We start from the raw sequence: 22,438 nt of genomic DNA, 5'->3' as shown, positions 1-22,438 counted from the left end.
CCCTGGTACATGACTTCCAGTGTGGTAGTGGGTGTTTAAGATGTATTGTGGGGTGAATAGTGGAATGGGCTTAATATTCATCATTTTCTGGTGGGAGGTCAGCTTGCTCGATTGCAGATATCTCTAGTTCCTGGAAATAGATTTCTTAGCTTTGAATGGAATAAAAAAAATAGAGAGTTCTACCTTGCAGGAGGTACTGGGGACATGGGGATAAGAGTTCAGGAGCCAGAGCTATCCACAGATGAAAATATAAAACTGCATACCAGGCGTGTGGAGCTGGAGCAGGGACCAGCTGCTTGAAGGCTGATATCTCTGGTTCTGGACACAGTAGAGACATGCTGCCAGTATCCACTGAAAGGAGAGGATCCCAGATTTTGGAGTATACCCTCAGAAAAACTCGAAGTCGGACAGAACCCAAGATATCTGGCTGTAAAGAGCAATTAACAGGCTTGGATGGGGACCACTGCTTTGACATCGAATATCTCTGGTTCCCCAGTGCCGATTTTCAAACATCTGGTACCCCTGGAAAAAAGGGGGCCTCAGCTATCAGCCTAGGACCCTTATACTTCTGGGGCCCTTGGGCAAGTGCCCATTGAGCCCATATGAAAAGATGGCCCTCCCTATCCTGCTGTTAAAAAGAGCATTCCTGCAGTGCATGCATGGCCTCACCGTCCACTGGCTCATACAGACAGAAAGCAGATGTAAGAGTGGCTGCCAGAAGACAGGGGGAGGCGAGAGACACAGAATGAACAGGAGGAAGATGCGAGACACAGAATGAAGAGGGGGAGGATGAGAGACACAGAATGAAGGGGGACTGTTAAAGAGTTAAGAGAGGGGGTGGCTGAGAGACAGAATGAAGGGAGTGGGGAGGCTGTTTGACACAGAATGAAGGGATGGGAAGGCTGAGAGACAGTGAAGGGGGAGGCTGAGGAACACAGAGTAAAGGGGGGAGGCTGAGAGATACAGAGTGAAGGGGAGGCTGAGAGACAGAGAGTTAAGGGGAAGGCTGAAAGACAAAGAGTGAAGGGGGGAGTCTGAGAGACACAGAGTGAAGGGGGCACAGGATGAGAGACACAGAGTGAAGGAGAAGGCTGAGAGACACAGAGTGAAGGGGAAGGCTGAGAGACACAAAGTGAGGAGGATGGTGAAAGAAACAGGTGGGAGATGATGGTGTGGCAGAGAAACACAGGCAGGACATTATGGTGTGGCAGAGAGATGCAGACAGGAGATGATGGTGTGGCAGATAGATGCAGGCAGGAGATGATGGTGTGGCTGAGAGACGACACAAGGTGAAGATGATGGTGTGGATAAAAGATGATTTAGGGAGGAGATGATGGCGTGGCAGAGAGATGCAGGCAGAAGATGATGGTGTGGCTGAGAGTTGCAGATGGGAGATGATGGTATGGCAACACAGAGAGATGCAAGAGGGAGTTGGTGGTGTAACAGAGTTGCAGACAGGAGATGATGTGAGGCAACACAGGGAGGAGATGATGGTATGGCTGAGAGACTCGCAGGGAGGAGATGATGGTGTGGCTGAGAGATGCCGTAGGGAGCAGATGATGGTGTGGCTGAGAGATGATGCAGGGAGGAGGTGATGGTGTGGCTGAGAGACAACACACGGAGATGATGATGGTGTGGATGAGAGACGCAGGCAGGAGATGATGGTGTGGCTGTGAGACGCAGCCAGTAGATGATGATGTGGCTAAGAGATGATGCAGGGAGGAGATGGTATAGCTAAGAGATGACGCAGGAGCGTTAGTATTTGTATTCCTTTTAGGATATAAAGGAGACACTGGTGACAGGGCAGTTGGTTATTAACAAACTGTACACAGATAACTAAGAAGATTATTATTTTTTTAAACCCACCATCAGACACAGTTGATTTAAGAATATTGACAGTCCCTATGTCAATATTCTTCGATAAAAATCCTCAGATGCTGTGTCAGAGAAATGTTCTTAGCTCACTCAATGGCAGTGGAGTTTTATCTTTGTCACAAAATCTAACTTAGTGACTTCTAACTTTAGTTCAGCCAAGTGCCAGACTGCTTGTCTATGAAGAAGTCAGTGGCTACTGACTAACAGCTGAGTCTGTCAAGTCAGCAGTGCACTGACTGCAGCTAGAACAAGGGGGGGGGGGGGGGGGGGGTGGCTTGCCTCAGACATCCTTCCCAGCACTCTCACTCTGCTCCCCTATGTGAGTGAACCAGGGCCGTGGGAGGGCTACTTGCTGAGAGCCTTGTTGCTCTGTGCTGCAGTGCAAGCCTGAAAAACAACATCCAGCCCACGACTACCATCAAGAGGGAGAAACTATGTGATCCTCCAGCAATGGTTTCTCATTATCGATGGTCGATGGCCATCCCTACTAGGTTCACGATTCACACAGGCTAGCTGGTGGCACAATTTCAGTCAGCTCAGTGAGCACTTGTGAGACTCCTAGTGTGAGTCCATGTCCACCTGGTGACAGTACCCTAAGGGGGACATATACTAAGCAGTGATAAAAGTGGAGAAGTTGCCCATGGCAACCAATCAGCTGCTCTGTATACTTTTAAAGTATGCAAATTAGAAATGTTACATCAATGCTGATTGGTTGCCTTGGGCAACTTCACTGGGTCACTTCTCCACTTTTATCACTATTTAGTACACGCCCCCCTTAGTCTCTAGTATGGTGGCCAATCCCGGGATCGGCGGGATCCCAGGATTTAGGGCCAAAGATGGCCAGGGATTCAATCCTGGGATTGGAAGCTCCAATACCGGGGATTGAGGGATCAGCATTGAGCGTCCACAGGATGCTCAGACGCTGCCCGGCTTCCTTGTTCCGGCTCCCCAGCACAGCGTGACCTCCGTCAGCCGCTGCTGGGAGCCGCCAGCAGCGATCAGAGGATGTTCCACATCCGCCCGTATATGGTGAGTTATGTGTGCGGGGCGGGGTGGGGCAAGAAGGCGGCCACATAGCTAAAAGCCAATCCCGGGTCTCCTGGGAGTCCCGGGATTGGCCATTTTTCAATCCCGATACCCGGGATTGAAAAAATGACCCAGGATTGGCTTCCCTAGTCTCTAGTGGTGCTCCAGCTGCATCACCAGTAGTTAACTGGAGTTAACTTTTAAATGATTTATATCGGGCTCTTGGTCAGAAGGATTGTATATATCATGTATTATGGCCAAATGAAAAGTTAAGTATTATTATAAACTTGTATTTTTTTACATAGTGTGGCAGTGATGCGATCAGATTTAACAATGTGCATAGTAAAGAACATTATAGTTTGAATATCATATTTCATGATTCATAGATGCAAAGGGAAAAATTTACTATAAATAGTGTTTGGTGGCGATTTGAATCCACCACACATTGGACTACCAAACAGCTGGATTTACTTTTATTGCCTTTATCAAATGGCCAAACTGCTAGCTGTTTCGTCAGGCCACAGAATAAAAGAGGCGGCACAATACACTTATTTATTACAAAAGCAACCATTATGATCAACACTCCTTTTATTGTCAATCATATAAGAGTGATTTTGGGGTAACTTTGTGGTGCTGATTCAGAGTAGGACATCAGTTTTGCTATAATCACACTGATTTTTCACATATATGACAAAAAATAGGATTTTGGTACTTACCGGTAAATCCTTTTCTCCTAGTCCGTAGAGGATGCTGGGGACTCCAAAAGGACCATGGGGTATAGACGGGATCCGCAGGAGCTTGGGCACACTGAAAAGACTTAAGACTGGGTGTGAACTGGCTCCTCCCTCTATGCCCCTCCTCCAGACCTCATTTATAGGAACTGTGCCCAGGAGAGACGGACATTTCGAGGAAAGGATTTTTGTGTAAACTAAGGGCTACAAACATACCAGCCCACACCACAACCATACCGTACAACCGGAGTAACAGTAAACCAGATAACAGTATGAAAAAACAACAGACTATAGGTAATATATACTGGGCTCTAGATTTGTACTGTCAATTTAAATATTTAGTTGCAGCTCACACAAGGAGGATCTGGGAGTCCTCCTGAACAAAGGGACCTGTCCCTAAACACCAATTTTAAACGTATGAGCGCACATATATTCAGAGGTGGTTAATTAGGCTGCTGGTTTGGTAAATAAAATATATTTATTAAAAAAGAACAACAGACTAAATAAACATTTACAGATTAAAAAACATCATACTGGAAATCGCAGAATAAATTATATCATACTTGAAATCACTGAATGAAATTATATGGATACCCCCGCTCTAGCCAATTGGACTTATGTGATTATTTTAGAGCATGCATGCTTATATGATTAGCTGGTTAGTTGGACCAGTATTCAGTCCTCAAATACAGTCCTGATTATTAGTAGCTGTTAATCCCTCCAGGGATTTTTTGGTTAAACAAAAATGAAATAGAGATTGTCCCTGGGTATATGATAACGACACAGTCCTTTTGAATAAAGAAACTTTCCTCAGATGATGTTAATGTGCCAATTTACACTATTTAGTGTGATGTTGGAAGATTACATAACCAATTGGTGACCCGTCGTGGCACTCATAAGGGCAATGCTTACCCTCCACTCTGCGGCGGTACTGGTGTCCACGGCTGGGCTAAGGCACTCTGAGGCTGAGAAGTTTCTTGTCCAGCCGAAGCGGTAACACGCTGCACGCGTGTAGTGTATCTGGGAGCGCTTGGCCGCGCGTCGCGGCTTCCGGGTTGCACAGAGCTTCCGGCTTGCGATGCGCTCCACCTGCGTTCCACTTGACGTCGTTAGGTCACCTGACGCGTTTCTCCGCCTTTTGTGGGTGGCGGTTTCTTCAGAGGATTAGAGGTCTTGGTGTACGTTCTCTATTTATCCCCCTCAGGGATGTTCCCCATTGGTCACACAATTAATGATCATTATTGATGGCATCTGTATCGTCCTTTTACCAGCCATTTCCAGTTATTTATACCACTATTATGCATACATAAAAGTACAAATATATTTCCTTTTTTCAAAAGACAGAATTAGTATAAATGAACATAGACATGAACATAAACATAAAAATTATCCCTCATGACCACAATGAGGTGTTCTAATGTGCAAATAGCATTCAATTATGTATATATATATACCTAATTAAAATTCAATGAAGAGCAGATGTTTTTTTGTGTATATATGAAACACTACTTAGTATTAGAGAGAGATATATATAATATTTAGACCCAATTGGTTGATGGAATATATATCTCTTTTCAACCAATTTCATGTCTGAGGTATAGCCCCATATATAGAGGGAAGGAAACGTATGATGTACATATATTAATATGAGAAGACATACAAAAATAGTCAAAAAATTAAAAATACATAATAAAATACAGATGTTTCTGATTTAAAATTCTTCTTAGAAGATAATATGGCAAAACGTTTCCGGGTACAACATATACTTGTAGCATAATATCACTCAGTCAACATAATTCCCTTGCCTTAGAGTGAGACAAAGAGATCTTTGTACAAATCTCTTTCACAGGTTTACATCTGTAAAAATACTATATCTCCCCCTTTCTCTTCTCTTTTTTTTTTCCTCTTCCTTTTTTCCCTCTTCCTTTTTTTATATGCATATTATCTTCTAAGAAGAATTTTAAATCAGAAACATCTGTATTTTATTATGCATTTTTAATTTTTTGACTATTTTTGTATGTCTTCTCATATTAATATATGTACATCATACGTTTCCTTCCCTCTATATATGGGGCTATACCTCAGACATGAAATTGGTTGAAAAGAGATATATATTCCATCAACCAATTGGGTCTAAATATTATATATATCTCTCTCTAATACTAAGTAGTGTTTCATATATACACAAAAAAACATCTGCTCTTCATTGAATTTTAATTAGGTATATATATATACATAATTGAATGCTATTTGCACATTAGAACACCTCATTGTGGTCATGAGGGATAATTTTTATGTTTATGTTCATGTCTATGTTCATTTATACTAATTCTGTCTTTTGAAAAAAGGAAATATATTTGTACTTTTATGTATGCATAATAGTGGTATAAATAACTGGAAATGGCTGGTAAAAGGACGATACAGATGCCATCAATAATGATCATTAATTGTGTGACCAATGGGGAACATCCCTGAGGGGGATAAATAGAGAACGTACACCAAGACCTCTAAACCTCTGAAGAAACCGCCACCCACAAAAGGCGGAGAAACGCGTCAGGTGACCTAACGACGTCAAGTGGAACGCAGGTGGAGCGCATCGCAAGCCGGAAGCTCTGTGCAACCCGGAAGCCGCGACGCGCGGCCAAGCGCTCCCAGATACACTACACGCGTGCAGCGTGTTACCGCTTCGGCTGGACAAGAAACTTCTCAGCCTCAGAGTGCCTTAGCCCAGCCGTGGACACCAGTACCGCCGCAGAGTGGAGGGTAAGCATTGCCCTTATGAGTGCCACGACGGGTCACCAATTGGTTATGTAATCTTCCAACATCACACTAAATAGTGTAAATTGGCACATTAACATCATCTGAGGAAAGTTTCTTTATTCAAAAGGACTGTGTCGTTATCATATACCCAGGGACAATCTCTATTTCATTTTTGTTTAACCAAAAAATCCCTGGAGGGATTAACAGCTACTAATAATCAGGACTGTATTTGAGGACTGAATACTGGTCCAACTAACCAGCTAATCATATAAGCATGCATGCTCTAAAATAATCACATAAGTCCAATTGGCTAGAGCGGGGGTATCCATATAATTTCATTCAGTGATTTCAAGTATGATATAATTTATTCTGCGATTTCCAGTATGATGTTTTTTAATCTGTAAATGTTTATTTAGTCTGTTGTTCTTTTTTAATAAATATATTTTATTTACCAAACCAGCAGCCTAATTAACCACCTCTGAATATATGTGCGCTCATACGTTTAAAATTGAAAAAACAACAGCAACAAGCTGAAACCAGAAATACACAACCCGTGTATAAACTAAGTGAACCCACAAGAGAACACTGCAAGAAACAGTCCGCACTGGGACGAGCGCCCAGCATCCTCTACGGACTAGGAGAAAAGGATTTACCGGTAAGTACCAAAATCCTATTTTCTCTTACGTCCTAGAGGATGCTGGGGACTCCAAAAGGACCATGGGGCTTATACCAAAGCTCCAGACCGGGCGGGAGAGGGCGGACGACTCTGCAGCACCGACTGAGCAAACGCAAGGTCCTCATCATACAGGGTATCAAATTTAAAGAACTTAGCAAAAGTGTTTGAACCTGACCAGGTAGCTGCTCGGCAAAGCTGTAAAGCCAAGACGCCCCGGGCAGCCGCTCAAGACGAGCCCACTTTCCTGGTAGAATGAGCTTTTACTGACTTCGGCACCGGTAACCCGGCCGAAGAATGAGCCTGCTGAATCGTACTACAAATCCAGCGTGCAATAGTCTGTTTTGAAGCAGGATGACCAATCTTGTTGGAAGCATACAGGACAAACAGCGCCTCAGTTTTCCTGGCAACAGCCGTACGGGCGACGTAGATCTTCAAAGCCCTCACTACATCCAGAGACCTTGGAACTGCCACAGCATCCCTAGCCACCGGTACCACAATAGGTTGGTTAATGTAAAAGGAAGACACCACCTTTGGTAACAATTGTTGACGAGTCCTCAATTCTGCCCTATCTGAATGAAAGATCAAGTACGGGCTCTTATGAGATAAGGCCGCCAACTCAGACACTCGCCTGGCAGATGCCAGCGCCAACAGCATGACTACCTTCCAGGTGAGAAACTTCAACTCAACCTTACGCAAAGGCTCAAACCAGGAAGACATGAGAAACTGCAAGACCACATTAAGATCCCATGGGGCCACAGGAGGCACAAACGGAGGATTGATATGCAAAACTCCTTTCACAAACGTCTGAACCTCTGGGAGGGCAGCCAATTCCCTTTGAAAGAAAATAGACAATGCCGAAATCTGCACCTTGATGGAGCCCAACCTCAGGCCTGCATCCACACCAGCCTGCAAAAAGTGGAGAAAACGCCCCAAATTAAATTCTTCCGCAGGAGCCCTTTTAATCTCACACCAAGAAACATACTACTTCCAAATACGGTGATAATGCTTCGTCGTAACCTCTTTCCTAGCCTTGAGGAGAGTAGGAATGACCTCACCGGGAATACCTTTACGAGCTAAGATCTGGCGCTCAACTTCCATGCCGTCAAACGCAGCCGCGGTAAGTCTGGAAACACGCATTGACCCTGCAACAACAGGTCCTCTCTTAGAGGAAGCGGCCAAGGATCTTCCACAAGTAATTCCTGAAGATCCGGATACCAGGCCCTTCTTGGCCAATCTGGAACTACGAGAATTGCCTGAACCCTTGCTCGCTGAATGATCCCCAGTACCTTTGGAATGAGAGGAAGTGGAGGGAACACATACATCGACTTGAACACCCACGGAGACACCAGGGCATCCACCGCACTGGCTTGGGGGTCCCTTGACCTGGAACAATACCTCAGGAGCTTCTTGTTGAGACGAGACGCCATCATGTCTATCAGAGGGAGTCCCCAACGCTTTGTCACTTCTGCAAACGCCTCTTGATGAAGAGCCCACTCTCCCGGATGGAGATCGTGTCTGCTGAGGAAGTCTGCTTCCCAGTTATCTACTCCCGGAAGGAAAACCGCAGCCAGAGCGCTCACGTGATTCTTGTGGCCTCCGCCATTGCCGCTCTGCTCCTTGTGCCGCCTTGACGGTTGATATGCGCCACCGCTGTGATGTTGTCTGACTGTACCAGGACAGATCGACCCTGAAGAAGGCTTCTTGCCTGTAGCAGGCCGTTGTAAATGGCTTTTAACTCGAGAACATTTATGTGGAGACCCGCTTCCTGGAGCGACCATCTCCCCTGGAAGTTCCTGCCTCGGGTGACTGCACCCCAGCCCCGGAGACTTGCATCTGTTGTCAGAAGTACCCAGTCCAGTATACCGAACCGGCGTCCCTCTAGGAGGTGAGACCCTTGTAGCCACCACAGTAGGGAGATTCTGGCTCTGGGAGATAGACTTATCTTCCGGTGCATGTGCAGGTGAGACCCGGACCATTTGCTCAGCAAGTCCCATTGAAACACCCGGGCATGAAACCTGCCGAACGGAATGGCTTCGTACGCCGCAACCATCTTTCCCAGAACCCGCGTACATTGATGGATGGACACAGTCTTCGGCCTCAGGAGTTCCCTGACCATCGACTGCAGTTCTAGAGCCTTTTCCTGTGGAAGAAAAACTCTGTACCTCCGTGTCCAGAATCATGCCCAGAAAAGACAGCCGGGTGGTCGGAATCAACTGAGATTTTGGCAAATTTAGCACCCAACGTGCTGTCGTAGCACCGACAGCACCAAATCTACACTCCTTAGCAACCTTTCCTTGGACCTCGCCTTTATCAGGAGATCGTCCAAGTACGGGATAAAGGTAACCCACTGCTTGCGAAGGAGAACCATAATTTCTGCCATGACCTTGGTGAAAACCTTCGGGGCCGTGGAAAGACCAAACGGCAACGTCTGAAATTGGTAATGAGAATCCTGTATCGCAAACCTGAGGAAGGCCTGATGCGAAGGAAATATCGGGACGTGTAAGTAGGCATCCTTTATGTCGACTGACGCCATACAATCCCCCCCTTCTGGCTGGAAATCACAGCTCGAAGAGATTCCATCTTGAACTTGAAAACTTTCAAGTATGGATTGAGAGATTTTAGATTCAGAATCGGTCTGACCGAACCGTCCGGTTTCGGCACAACAAATAGGCTCGAGTAGAACCCCTCCCCCCGTTGTGACGGGGGAACGGGAACAATGACCCTCTGTTGACACAATTTTTGTATCGCTGCCAGCACCAGCTCCCTGTCTGGAAGAGACGCTGGTAAGGGCGAAACGAAAAACCGGTGAGGGGGCACCTCCCGAAACTCCAGCTTGTATCCCTGAGATACAATCTCTAGGACCCAAGGATCGAGGCCTGATTGAATCCAGACCTGACTGAAGACTCGGAGACGCCCCCCCACCGGTCCGGACTCCCCCAGGGAAGCCCCAACGTCATGCGGTGGACTTGGTAGAGGCAGGGGAGGACTTTTGGTCCTGGGTGCCCGACACGGCAGGCGACTTCCTACCACTTCCTTTACCTTTTGATGCGAGGAAGGACAAACCTTTTCCACTCCTGTATTTGTTGGCACGAAAGGACTGCATCTGCTGATGTGGTGCCTTTTTGTGTTGTGTTGGAACATAGGGAAGAAAAGAGGACTTACCCTCCGTCGCGGTAGAGACCAGGTCCGCCAGGCCGTCCCCAAACAAGACATTACCTTTGAAGGGTAAAGCTTCCATAGCCCTCTTGGAGTCGGCATCCGCATTCCATTGATGGATCCACAACGCCCTCCTTGCCAAGAGACAAACATCCCTCGCCGCATCCTTCAGGTAACCTGCAGCGTCCTTGATATAACCAAGAGTCAGAAGAACATTATCCTTATCAAGGGTATCCATATCAGCAGCTAAATTCTCAGTCCATTTAACAATAGCACTACTCACCCATACCGACGCCACTGAAGGCCTGAGCAATGCACCCGTATTAGCGAAAATGGACTTCAGAGACGTCTCCAGCTTGCGATCCGCTGGATCCTTGAGAGCTGCCGTGTCAGGAGACGGAAGCGCCACCTTCTTAGACGAACGAGATAGAGCTTTGTCAACATTTGGAGATGACTCCCATTTTTCCCTGTCATCAGAGGGGAAAGGATACGCCATGTAAATGCTCTTGGGAATCTGCCACCTCTTATCCGGCGACTCCCAAGCTTTTTCACAAAGAGTATTCATTTCATGAGAGGGGAGAAACTTTTCTTCAGGTTTTTTCCCTTTGAACAAGCAAATCCTTGTTTCCTGCACTGCAGGTTCATCAGAAATGTGTAAAACATCCTTTATAGCCACAATCATGTACTGAATACTCTTCACTAAACGTGGATGCAAAGCAGCCTCAGAAAAATCGACCTCAGAATCAGAGTCCGTGTCGGTATCAGTATCTACCACTTGAGTAAACAGACGCTTTTGTGAGCCCGATGGAGTCTGTACCTGAGACAAAGCCTCCTCTATGGACTTCTTCCACACCTGCGTCTGTGACTCAGACTTATCTAACCTCTTCGATAAAGAAGTTACATTCGTATTGATTGTACTTAGTAATGTGAGTAAATCAGGTGTCGGCTGCGCCGACAGACCTAAATCCAGGCCCATACCCGCACCCCCAACAACCTCCTCCGGTGAATCACATTCGGCCTCAGACATGCCGACACGTTTAATCGACACACCAACACACACTCAGAATGTCTCAGCTAGGGGACAGGCCCACAGTGAAGCCCAGAGGGAGTATTCCAGCTCACACCCCAGCGCCTATATATCCCTATAAGGGATATATATATGACCAGCGCTGCTTTAAATAAGAATAATAATGCACCACACTGTGCCCCCCCCCCCCCCCCCCGAGATATCTCCCCGTTACTTGCGAGGAGTGATGGAGGTCCCGGGCCAGCGTCTCCTTCAGCCGCGTGGAGGAGAAAAAGATGGCGCTGTGAGCCACGCGCTAAGCTCCGCCCCTTCCCGGCGGGCTTCAGCGCGCCAGATTTGAAAATGCCGGCGGGGGCTGAAAAACGGTGCCGAGGCACCGAAAATGCTTCTGACGGCTTCCCGGACACCAGTGACCTGCTGCCCAGGGCGCCCCCCCCAGCGCCCTGCACCCTGTGAGTGCCGTCAGTGGTCGTGTGGGGGAGCATGGAGCGCAGCGTTGCGCTGTACCTGGTCACCGAAGTCTTCTGCCATCCTGAAGTCTTCTAATCTTCTCATACTCACCCGACTTCTTTCTTCTGGCTTCTGTGAGGGGGTGACGGCGTGGCTCCGGGAACAAGCAGCTAGGCGCACCAAGTGATCGAACCCTCTGGAGCTAATGGTGTCCAGTAGCCGAGAAGCAGAGCCCTTAAACTAAGAAGAAGTAGGTCTGTTTCTCTCCCCTCACTCCCACGCTGCAGGGAGCCTGTAGCCAGCAGGTCTCCCTGAAAATAAAAAACCTAACAAAAGTCTTTTCCAGAGAAACTCAGTAGAGCTCCCCTAGTGAGTGTCCAGTCAGTCCTGGGCACAAAGTCTAACTGAGGTCTGGAGGAGGGCATAGAGGGAGGAGCTAGTTCACACCCAGTCTTAAGTCTTTTCAGTGTGCCCAAGCTCCTGCGGATCCCGTCTATACCCCATGGTCCTTTTGGAGTCCCCAGCATCCTCTAGGACGTAAGAGAAAACAAGAAAAACACAATAGACAATGCAAATCACTGAACTGCAAAATGTCAACTGACAGCGGCTGCTTACTTATATACAGAGGGGGAATATTCTAGAATGATTGCGGAGTGAACAGCTAGAATATTTGCCTGTGTCACGGCTTGAATGTTCCGGTAGAATCACATATGCCTGCATTATGGCTATGTTCCCTATTAATTGAAGGTATCCATTATCTCAAGAACTATTCGAAGAGATAGAGACAATTCGAGGAAAAAAAAACCTATTCTTTTAAATCAGCATCCCCAAAATCCCCTACATTCTTTCACACATCCTTCACAACTTAACAATTTTTTTCCCATTGGGTTGATAGGTTGTGTTATTTATTGATTATGGGGTAAAATGAATAAGTATCTTATGGTGGTGGGAGTATATTGGAATTAAAACATTACATATAATTATATTAAGAAGGCAATATGAGTTTAAAATTGTATGAGTGTAATAATATCTAATGATGAAATGATGGGGGCAATAATAAATTAGTTGCTATTTCATAATATAGGCACCATTTCTAGTGAGATGCAGTGGTGCACACATGGGAGGTTTCTGAGTAACCAGAAGCTGTCTTTGATGGACTGATGGTATGGCTTCCTGAGAGGGAGACAGGTTTGTCTCTGTCACTACACTGGGTGGCCTGTAATAGGAGCCAATATGATACAGTTCTATGAGAATCACATCATTCTGGCCCCACCCTTTCCCCATATACCTGCAAATCATTGTTATCAATGTGTCAGAATGCTGCTGGGTCCTGTGCAAACTGTGACACATCCAGGGCCATAGCGAGGGGTGTACAACCACTGGTAACATCACCCAGGTCACAAAGGCTATGTAAGCACCATGCTACATAGAAAAGTGCAGACGCCCATCTTCCTCATCCCCCGCTTGTTGTGTGATGTCATAGTGCCGGGATTGGGGTGTCCTGGACAATACAGATGTAATAAAGGTACATTGTATCGAGATAGCTAAATAACTGAATGGCTGGTGGGTAAAGAACATCTTTCAAGTGTTGCCAATATAAGTGACAAGCACCAAAATCATATATGTACAGTATTACTCACCACAGTATTGCCGAAAGGAAAAAACATCCCAAGGGAGAAGAGACCAAGCAGTGGACCTCCGATCATGGCAAATATAGATAATGCTGCCTTAAATAGAAAACAGTTTATTTACAGAGATAATAGAAATAGAGAAATATGTAAGACCCACCCTAGTTAGAAAGAAAAGAACTTACAACCATTATTTCATACAGGGATATACATAATGAAGGAGCATATGATTGTTAGCTAAACCAGTGACAAGTTAATTTTGGATGTTTATGTATGATCACGATCGAGCACTACCACAATGATGCAAACGACAATACAGGATATTTAAAATGTCAGTATTTAAGGAATAAATACTGACGGCACAAGTACAAAAGCGCAATGCTTTTGTACTGGAAGAGTAGCACTCAGCCAGCGCAGCTCCTGCGCGCTGGCAGGGAGCTACTCGTTGCTGCATGGGTCGCAGCGGCTGCGTGTGATGTCACGCAGCCACTGCGGCCCCCTTCCACCAACGGTCCGGGCATGCCTGTGTTGCCCGGACTGCGCCCCCTAAACGGCGGGCAAATGCTACCGGACCGCCCCCTCCCGCCCAGCGACCGCCTCTACCTGATTGACAACCATCGGCTGTGCGAAAACGCACAGCAGCAATCAGGTCTGAATCAGCCCCAGTGTCGGGATTCCGGCATCAGTATTCTGACAGCAGGTATCCCGACAGCCGGGATCCTGAAGACATAGTACTCCCTTCTGGCTTTCATGCTAAGCTATCCTTTAACAAATTAACAGCTTTGTGATGTAGCTTTATTGGACAAAGGAACTCCAGCAATACGTATTTGTGTGGGGTGTAGTATGGAATGCCGGCGGCCGGGCTCCCGGCGACCAACGTACCGGCGCCGGGAGCCCGACCGATGGCATACCGACTGCGTGGCGAGCGCAAATGAGCCCCTTGCGGGCACGCTGGGCTCGCCACACTGCAGGCACGCTGTGTGCCACGCTATTTATTCTTCCTCCAGGGGGGTCGTGGACCCCCACGAGGGAGAAAATCTGTTGGTTTGACGGCTGTCGGGATCCCGGCGCCGGTGTACTGTGCGCCGGTATCCCGACAGTCGGCATACTGAAGACCACCCATTTGTGTGATTAGAATTAATAGTCATTGAGTCTCTGCAGCAATTCATACATGAACATATGTTGTATTCTAGAATTCTATTTTCTAAACATGAACTCCATATGTGAGGATTTCCAAAATATTTTTGCTTCCCTCCAAAACAGTCACCAGCTGGAGAGCTGTCTGCACATCTGCTCCGCTGCAGGCTCTGCTCCATCATTAAACCAACCAATGTAACAGTCAGCACGGCTGTACATTAACTTCCACAAATAACCCATAAAGCCTAGTTAAGCTACCTTGACTGGTCATTTCCTACACAATTAACTACTGGTATTTACAGGCAGTGTCGGACTGGGGCATAAAGGGCCCACCGGGGGAATGCAGTGATAGGGGCCCATACTTAAGGGTGTGGCCAGATTACAAAGGGGGTGTGGCCAGCCTCCACATAGGCTTGAAATACACAATAGTCTAGTGCAGTGTAATGCAACATATCTACCATGTATAATACAAGTGCACAGTCTGGAACCTGATCCCTAGAGGAAGGAGTGGGCACTCAGGCAGTAGGGCCTACCGGAGGTTTCCCTGGTACCACTGTGGGCCAGTCCGACCCTGTGTACAGGCACAGCAGCACACAAGCTACTGCAAGTCCCAGGCACTGCATAAAATCTCTAAAAGGGGGTACACACAAGAGATTTCTCCCGGAGATGTGTGCTGAGCAATCTATCACAGACCGCTGAGCGAGGGAGGGGGGACCGCTCATTTCACCCAGCGGCGAAATGAGCGATCTCACTAGATTGGGCATGCATGCATGCCCAATCTAGAACCGGCGATAGCAACGCGCGGGGTCGCGTATCGCTGTCACCAGTACCCCTACACACAGAGCGAAGTGTTCTTAATTTCTAAGCAATCTAGTCAGATTGCTTAGAAGTTAAGTGAACATTGCTCCGTGTGTACCCCCCTTAAGAGTGTGCAGCTATGCACTTCACTACAAGTGGTAGAATAGGTATCAGAGACTTCAGAGCAGTGGTATATCTAAATTGGTTCAGTTTGTGCTGTGCACATGGGCCCCTTGGGTCCATGGGGGCCCATACTGCACACGCTGCCCCCATTTTTGAGTACTCGCCTCTCCCAAGTCCAGCGGTGCTACAGCAGCCCTGCAAAAGTCACAGGGTAAAAATGGCGCAGTGGCCATTTTTCACAGTGTTTTGTACATGAACAGTCGGCGGAAATCACCAGAGTACTACATATTTGCAATAGACTCTAGCACCACTTTGGAGTCTACTAGTTCCCGGCGCTGTGACACCAACTACCCTTTTCAGCTGGCTGGCGATAGAGAGGAGGGGGCCCCAGTTGGAGACTGCACACTGGCCCCCTCCTCTCTTAATATACCTCTGCTTTAGAGTGTATACAGACGTGCCCCAGGCACTGTGGGAAGTTTGTTACAAATGACAGACCAGCATTGAGGTGCCATTTTAGCCACATTTGAGAGAAACAAGCACAGTGTATTGTGAGTTAAAAAGTGTCGCAGCAAACATTTAAAACTATCAACCAATCAGCTCCTAACTGCCATGTTACAGGCGGTATTTGAAAAAGTGACTGTAAGAAGCTGATCGGTTGGCACGTTATCTCTCTCCACTTTATCACTCTTCAAGGCTTAGTATATCTTCCCCACAGTGAGAACAAAGCTATTACAGTTTTAGGAACGTGTACCATGTGAATCTAAAGGCTTTGCATGCAAGAAGTTTAGAAAATTCAAGCTCAAGTGTTATAAGATAGGTCACAAGGCAATTAATCAGAGAGAAGAGTGGATCCCGTGAAGAGCCAAAAATGGGATGACAGGAGTCTGTTGGCCCTGAGTGTAACAGATAACCACAGAAAAAAACACTTGGTTTATCGATTCAGGTACAGCACGACATTTCAGCTACAGTACATTGAATTGGCTCCCCAAGATAATTGAGTGTCACCCTGACATGATCAAAAGAAATGCCAATCAAATATTGACAGCCAGAAAAGTTCGGACAATTAAAGCTCAATTAAGGATTAAAATCAAGAACCAAACTCACAGAAATACAAAACGTATTCTATGTGCCAAAAATCTTATTGCTGTTTGTGACCTAGAGCAAAAAGGCCACAGAGTTCAATTTGCTAGAGGAAAGTGCATTGTGAGAAACAGAAGTGGGACAATCATCACTACAGGCACAAGACACCAGCAATTGTATGTCCTTGATACACAGCACTGCTATGCAGTAATAAGTGAATCACAGTCATTGGAACTCTGGCACAGAAGATTTGGTCGCCTTGGATATGACAGTGTTTAAAAGCTGTAGAATGGGAAGGTCACAGGAATGTCTGTGACTAACAGAGGGAGGATATCCGGACCCCAGGTCGACATCAAAAAGGTCGACACACCTTAGGTCAACATCAATTGGTCAACACACCTTAGGTCGACATGGGCAAAAGGTCAACATGAACAAGGTCAACATGGAAAAAGGTCGACATGAGTTTTTCACATTTTTATTCCATTTTTTTAACTTTTTCATACTTTACGATCCATGTGGACTACGATTGGGATCGGTAACCGAGCGCAGCGAGCCATGCGAGGGGACGCAGTGCACTAATTGGGGTTCCTGGTCACTCTACGAGGAAAACAACACCAAACAAACATTAAAAACTCATGTCGACATTTTTCCATGTCGACCTTTGTTCATGTTGACATTTTATACATGTCGACCTTTTTGGTGTTGACTTGGAGTCCCAGACCCCAGAGAAACTCATGTGCGACAGCTGCATATTTGGAAAACAGAGTCATCAACAATTTCCAAAGTCAACCAATAGAGCTAAAACACGACTTGAAATAGTACATTTAGATGTGTATAGACCAATGGAAGTAAAGTCTGTTAGTGTATACGGATACTTTGTGACATTTATTGATAACTTTATAAGAATGACACACATATACTTCATAAAGGATTCATCTGAAGTAGCAAAGAAAATTGCAGACTACAAGAGAGTCACAGGGAACCAAATGGGCAGCAGACTTAAAGTTCTGAGATCTGACAAAGGAAGACAGTTTCTCAACAAAGAAGTGAAACAACTCTTGACAAAATATGGAATAGCGCATCAGTTGACCATTGCTTATAGTCCTGAGCAAAATGGAGTCTGTGAACAAACAAATTGTTCACTAGTTGAGAAGCAAGGTATATGCTAAAGGATGCAAACCTAGAGAAACAGTTTTGGGTGGAAGCCGTGTCCACCGAAGTCTACTTAAATAACTGTTTCCAACATTTGCCGTAAAGGACATGCCACCAATTGAGGCCTGGTCAGAAAGGAAGCCAAGTTTAAGGCATATGACAACATTTGGAATTACTGCTTATTTCCATATACCAAAGAAAAAAAGATGCAAGCTGGATTCAAAGACAATAAAATGAATAATGCCCTGATATTGTCATGAAAGTAAAGGACAGCTGGGGAACTAGAAACCATCAGCGTGGAAGTTCAACCACAACAATGATCATCTGCTTGATCAAACATCAGCAAGCCACCCACAAGATATGATGAAAAGTTAGCAAACATTGCATTTTGTGTACCTCAGAAGATCCAAAGCCAATATCAAAGGCTGATTGGTGTGAATGGAAGTCTATAATAGGAAAAGAGATCTTTCAAGAAACAGGAGTCCAAAATACAATCAGGCATCGTGACAATGACAACATTCAAAAGTTTTGATTCAAGAGACTGTTGCTGTGGCATATATTATCAGAAAGATAGACTTTGCTAAAGTTCCAGAGAAGAAGGCCAAACCTTACTTGATGTAATGATGTTCTTTTATGCGTTAAACCTCACATTTTTTACAGGTTACTATGAAGAAGCTTTAGCTGTAAATGCATGTAACATGGAAGAGCTTGTAGCGAAGGGGGGGGGGGGGGTATTAGAAATGAAGTGCGCTACTGTGTAGTCTCCATCAAAGTGGTTCCTATAGGGAAACATCATTCCCTAACCAAGATGACAACCGATAGTACATCTGTGCATGCACGGCGCATCTTGCCATTGTGTCTGAGCGACATGGTAGACATTGGACATCCTCCTCTTAGCCCCTAACTTCACCCACAACTTCACCCTGCAATAAGAGCTGTTCCAGGGCCCTACACTGCTATGCTAAGAGAGAAGACAGTCATCGGCTGGTGAGATGTTTACACCCCTGCTCCGCTCCATCATTGAACCAACCAATGTAACAGTGAGTATGGCTGTTCATTCACTACCACAAATAAACCTCAAAGTCTGGTTAAGCTACCTTGACTAGTCATTGCTTACACAATTGGCCTCTGGTGTGTACAATCCTCTGCTCACCATACAGTAAGACTGCTCACACATTACCAGTACAAACATCCACGTGTTAAAGCAGTTACCATTCTGCATCTGCAAGCATGTAACAATTTTGCCATCACCATACTGTTTTATAGTGACGAAAATCAAGCAGCTATTACTAAAAACAATGGCCCTCATTCCGAGTTGTTCGCTCGCAAGCTGCTTTTAACAGCTTTGCACACGCTAAGCCGCCGCCTACTGGGAGTGAATCTTAGCTTATCAAAATTGCGAACGAAAGATTCGCAATATTGCGAAAAGACTTCTCTGTGCAGTTTCTGAGTAGCTCGAGACTTACTCTGCCAGTGCGATCAGTTCAGTGCTTGTCGTTCCTGGTTTGACGTCACAAACACACCCAGCGTTCGCCCAGACACTCCTCCGTTTCTCCAGCCACTCACGCGTTTTTCCCAGAAACGGTTGCGTTTTTTCACCCACTCCCATAAAACGGCCAGTTTCCGCCCAGAAACACCCACTTCCTGTCAATTACATTACGATCACCAGAACGAAGAAAAAACCTCGTAATGCCGTGAGTAAAATTCCTAACTGCATAGCAAATTTACTTGGCGCAGTCGCAGTGCGAACATTGCGCATGCGCAATAAGCGGAAAATCGCTGCGATGCGAAGAAATTTACCGAGCGAACAACTCGGAATGACCACCAATAAGCGCACGTCCGTGGTTTATTGTGTTTTCACATATTGGCAGGATTACCTGCAGGTATGTGTAGCGGATCCAGCAGTACCCATCAGTACAGTGGTACCAGTACTCTCAAGCATATGCTGTGCTTGCTCAATTACATACCCTTCAACTGTACATTTTTGGCAGGTACAGTACCTTTTTTTATGGTCTGTACCGATTTTTGGCTCTCCAAACTTCTATTGAAAATATAGGAAAAGGGGCGTGACCACGCCACTTTACCTGTGGCCACGCCCCATGTTCAAATTTGTACCGATTTTTATGTGTAAATTTTTGGAGGGTATGCAATTAGATCTCACAGCTATTGCTTATTCTTGTGCATGCACATTGGGGACAGCCGGGAGGTAAGACACAGTGCATCAGCATTAGGCTGATCCACTACTGGCTTGCAGGGTGACTGGACTCCAGCACCCCCATCCCAGTGGCAGATTTTGATATTGCATCCTGCTTCCTCTCGATACGAGGAGAACTTTAAGCATGAAGAGCTCTAGCAGCATGATAAATGCAGCAATAATACAGCTTTTCCCAACTGGGCAGAACCAAATTTGCCACCATTTTGTCCAGTCAGGCGGCCAAAGTAGAAAATACCTTAACACACTCCCAAAAGTCTTTGCAATTAATGGAGGCAAACTTGGACATACCATAAACATTGTGCAAGTAGGAAGATAAGCTGTGTAATAACGGGCCGTATTCACGGCACGATATGGGGAGAGATGTGTGCTGAGCGAACCGCTCAGCACACATCTCTCCCCCCGCTCAGCACAGCGCGATGTGTGCTGAGCGTGTGGGGGGAGACGACCTGCTAGATTGGCCTGCATGTGAGGGGTACACACGGAGTGATCGCTGCTTAAAATCTAAGCAATCTAGTCAGATTGCTTAGATTTTAAGCAGCGATCGCTCCGTGAGTACCCCCCTTTAGAGTCTGCAGGTGAGACAGTTTTGGTAATTAGGTGCAAGCCTGTGTCACCAAAAGCAATGTATGCGAGAAATAATCTCATTATGCAGCTTTGCAATAAGTTGATAAATTTATATTATCACTTATATTATTTATATTGGACATATGAATTAAGCATGACAGAAAAATAAAATGTTCATTTAAAATGGTTTTACCTGGATCACGCTTCCCATATGCGATGCGACTACTGACATTGCTATACACAGTAAGCCATACGAACAGGCTGCAGAAAATATACAAACATTTATTATTAAAGCAGGTGTAAATGTTCTGGTAATCCTGAATAAATCACTCTCCCTGAAAATCATCTGTTTTCACACACTAAATAAAAGCAGCACTCTGTAGTTAGTATCATAAGATGATAAGTAACACAAGATGACTTGTGTCCCTACGGTATACCTATCTGTATGACTTTACTTAAATTTCCCCTCCTTGGTTCACATTGCAATCACAGTTTCCTCCTCCTCCTCCTCCTCCTGGTCACTCCAGCAGCTCAGGCTGTCATGTCATGTCACTCACAAGCACCGAGCTCACCAGTCCACCGGTCCTTCTGCTGCCTGCACTCCGCAGGTCCCGCATCTTACTAAAACCGCAGCCCGGCGCTACCAGCTGCCAGAGTTCTCAGCTCAGCAGCACTATGATTCCACCGTAGGACACTGACCACCACATCGTCCACCAAAAACTCGCTGCATTTTAAGAAATATAGCCTGGCCCGCCAATCACTGCCCTATCCTGGCAATAAAAATTGCGGCTGAAAATTGGCACACCCTCTGTGGGTGGTGCCTTTGTTCGGCCACTCATGTGGAACATGTCTAGAGCCAGCTCCACATGAGTGTTCGCTATCACTTTACTTCTTACTCATCACTGCATCGGGCCCTTATCAGGGCCTGCGGCTTGGCGACTGTACATTGGTAATTATGCCTGAAATAATATTCCCGATTGATATTCAACATATTTGGAGACTGTCACAAATTTTTATTAATATGCTCCAGAGTCTGTTAGTATAAATAAAAGGAGACAATGGAAGACGGTTGCCTCCGGGCACCAACAGTGAAGGTGGCATCCTGACCGCCTCCATTGCTCCAGGTTATGCATTATGATACCCAGAGTAGGAATAAGCAAGGAGCGAAGGGGTGCATGTGTTGTGGGCTTTCCTCTCATAGGGCAGCCAACCCGGAGTACAGTCCCAGCCTAGAATGGCTCACCAGCAAGGAAACCGCATCCATGTATACAAAAGGTCAAAGGCTGGAGTGAATGTACCCTCCCTTCTTTGTTGGCTCTTCACCCTCACACACACAGGACCTGCTGTCTCTGCTATTGATGTGAGAACAGCAAATAGCAAAAATGGAAGACCCTGATCAGCAACAGGTAGTGTTTGCGTGCTAGGGTTTTAGTAGCTAATCGGAGGAGACTTAGGGGAGTATTCAATTAGTGACTTTTTTCGACCAGTCGAAAAAATTGCACTTTTCACCTGTTTTAAGGTCGAATTTACATTCAACCTATTCAATGCCCATGCCTTTTTTTCAACTGGTATCAGCGTTTTCGACCGATTTTTGGCACAATTTTTGCCCATGCCAATTTGACACAAAAAAAAATGAAACAGCATGACCGAAAATGGATTAAAAAATGGGCATAGATGCCCACAACTGAATACCCTGTGTCGAATTAGTGCAGTTTTTTTGACCAGTCGAAATAACGGCACTAAATTGAATACCCCCCTTAGTATCTGGATACTGTTAGGGAATTGGAAATTAAGAAATGGACAGAGGGTGTGTATCCGGGAGCAGCTGGGATGTTGACAGCGAATACAGGGGTGGGGGGTGTACCGAAGTGCTGCTGGGGTGTTGGTAGTAAATGCAGGTGGAGGAGTTTGTGTGTCTGGGTGCTGCTGGGGTGCTGGCAGTAAATACAGGGAGGGGGTGTCTGGGTGGTGTTGGCAGTGAACACAGAAGGAGGAGTGTGTCTGTGTGCTGCTGGGGTGTTGGCAGTGAAGGCAGGGGGA

At 46.0% G+C, this 22,438-nt stretch overlaps 1 protein-coding gene and 1 long non-coding RNA gene across 2 annotated transcripts in view; one reads left to right on the top strand and one right to left on the bottom strand.

Annotated features, from left to right (window-relative positions):
• LOC134932951 (sodium-coupled monocarboxylate transporter 1-like) overlaps positions 1–22,438 on the bottom strand; it is a 168,688-nt gene that overhangs the window by 43,748 nt on the left and 102,502 nt on the right. Inside the window, exons 10-11 of the mRNA XM_063927828.1 lie at positions 20,592–20,659; positions 13,342–13,428 (exon numbers count right to left, since the gene is read on the bottom strand). Coding sequence (XP_063783898.1) covers positions 13,342–13,428; positions 20,592–20,659 — 155 coding nt within the window. The remainder of the gene's footprint in view (positions 1–13,341; positions 13,429–20,591; positions 20,660–22,438) is intronic.
• LOC134932952 (uncharacterized) overlaps positions 1–22,438 on the top strand; it is an 88,354-nt gene that overhangs the window by 15,924 nt on the left and 49,992 nt on the right. The window lies entirely within an intron of this gene.

Source organism: Pseudophryne corroboree, chromosome 6 (genome assembly GCF_028390025.1).
Source record: "Pseudophryne corroboree isolate aPseCor3 chromosome 6, aPseCor3.hap2, whole genome shotgun sequence".
NCBI classification, from domain to species: Eukaryota; Metazoa; Chordata; class Amphibia; order Anura; family Myobatrachidae; genus Pseudophryne; species Pseudophryne corroboree.
The sequence above is the reverse complement of the archived record's forward strand: the minus strand, read 5'-3'. Positions and strand labels throughout refer to the sequence as shown.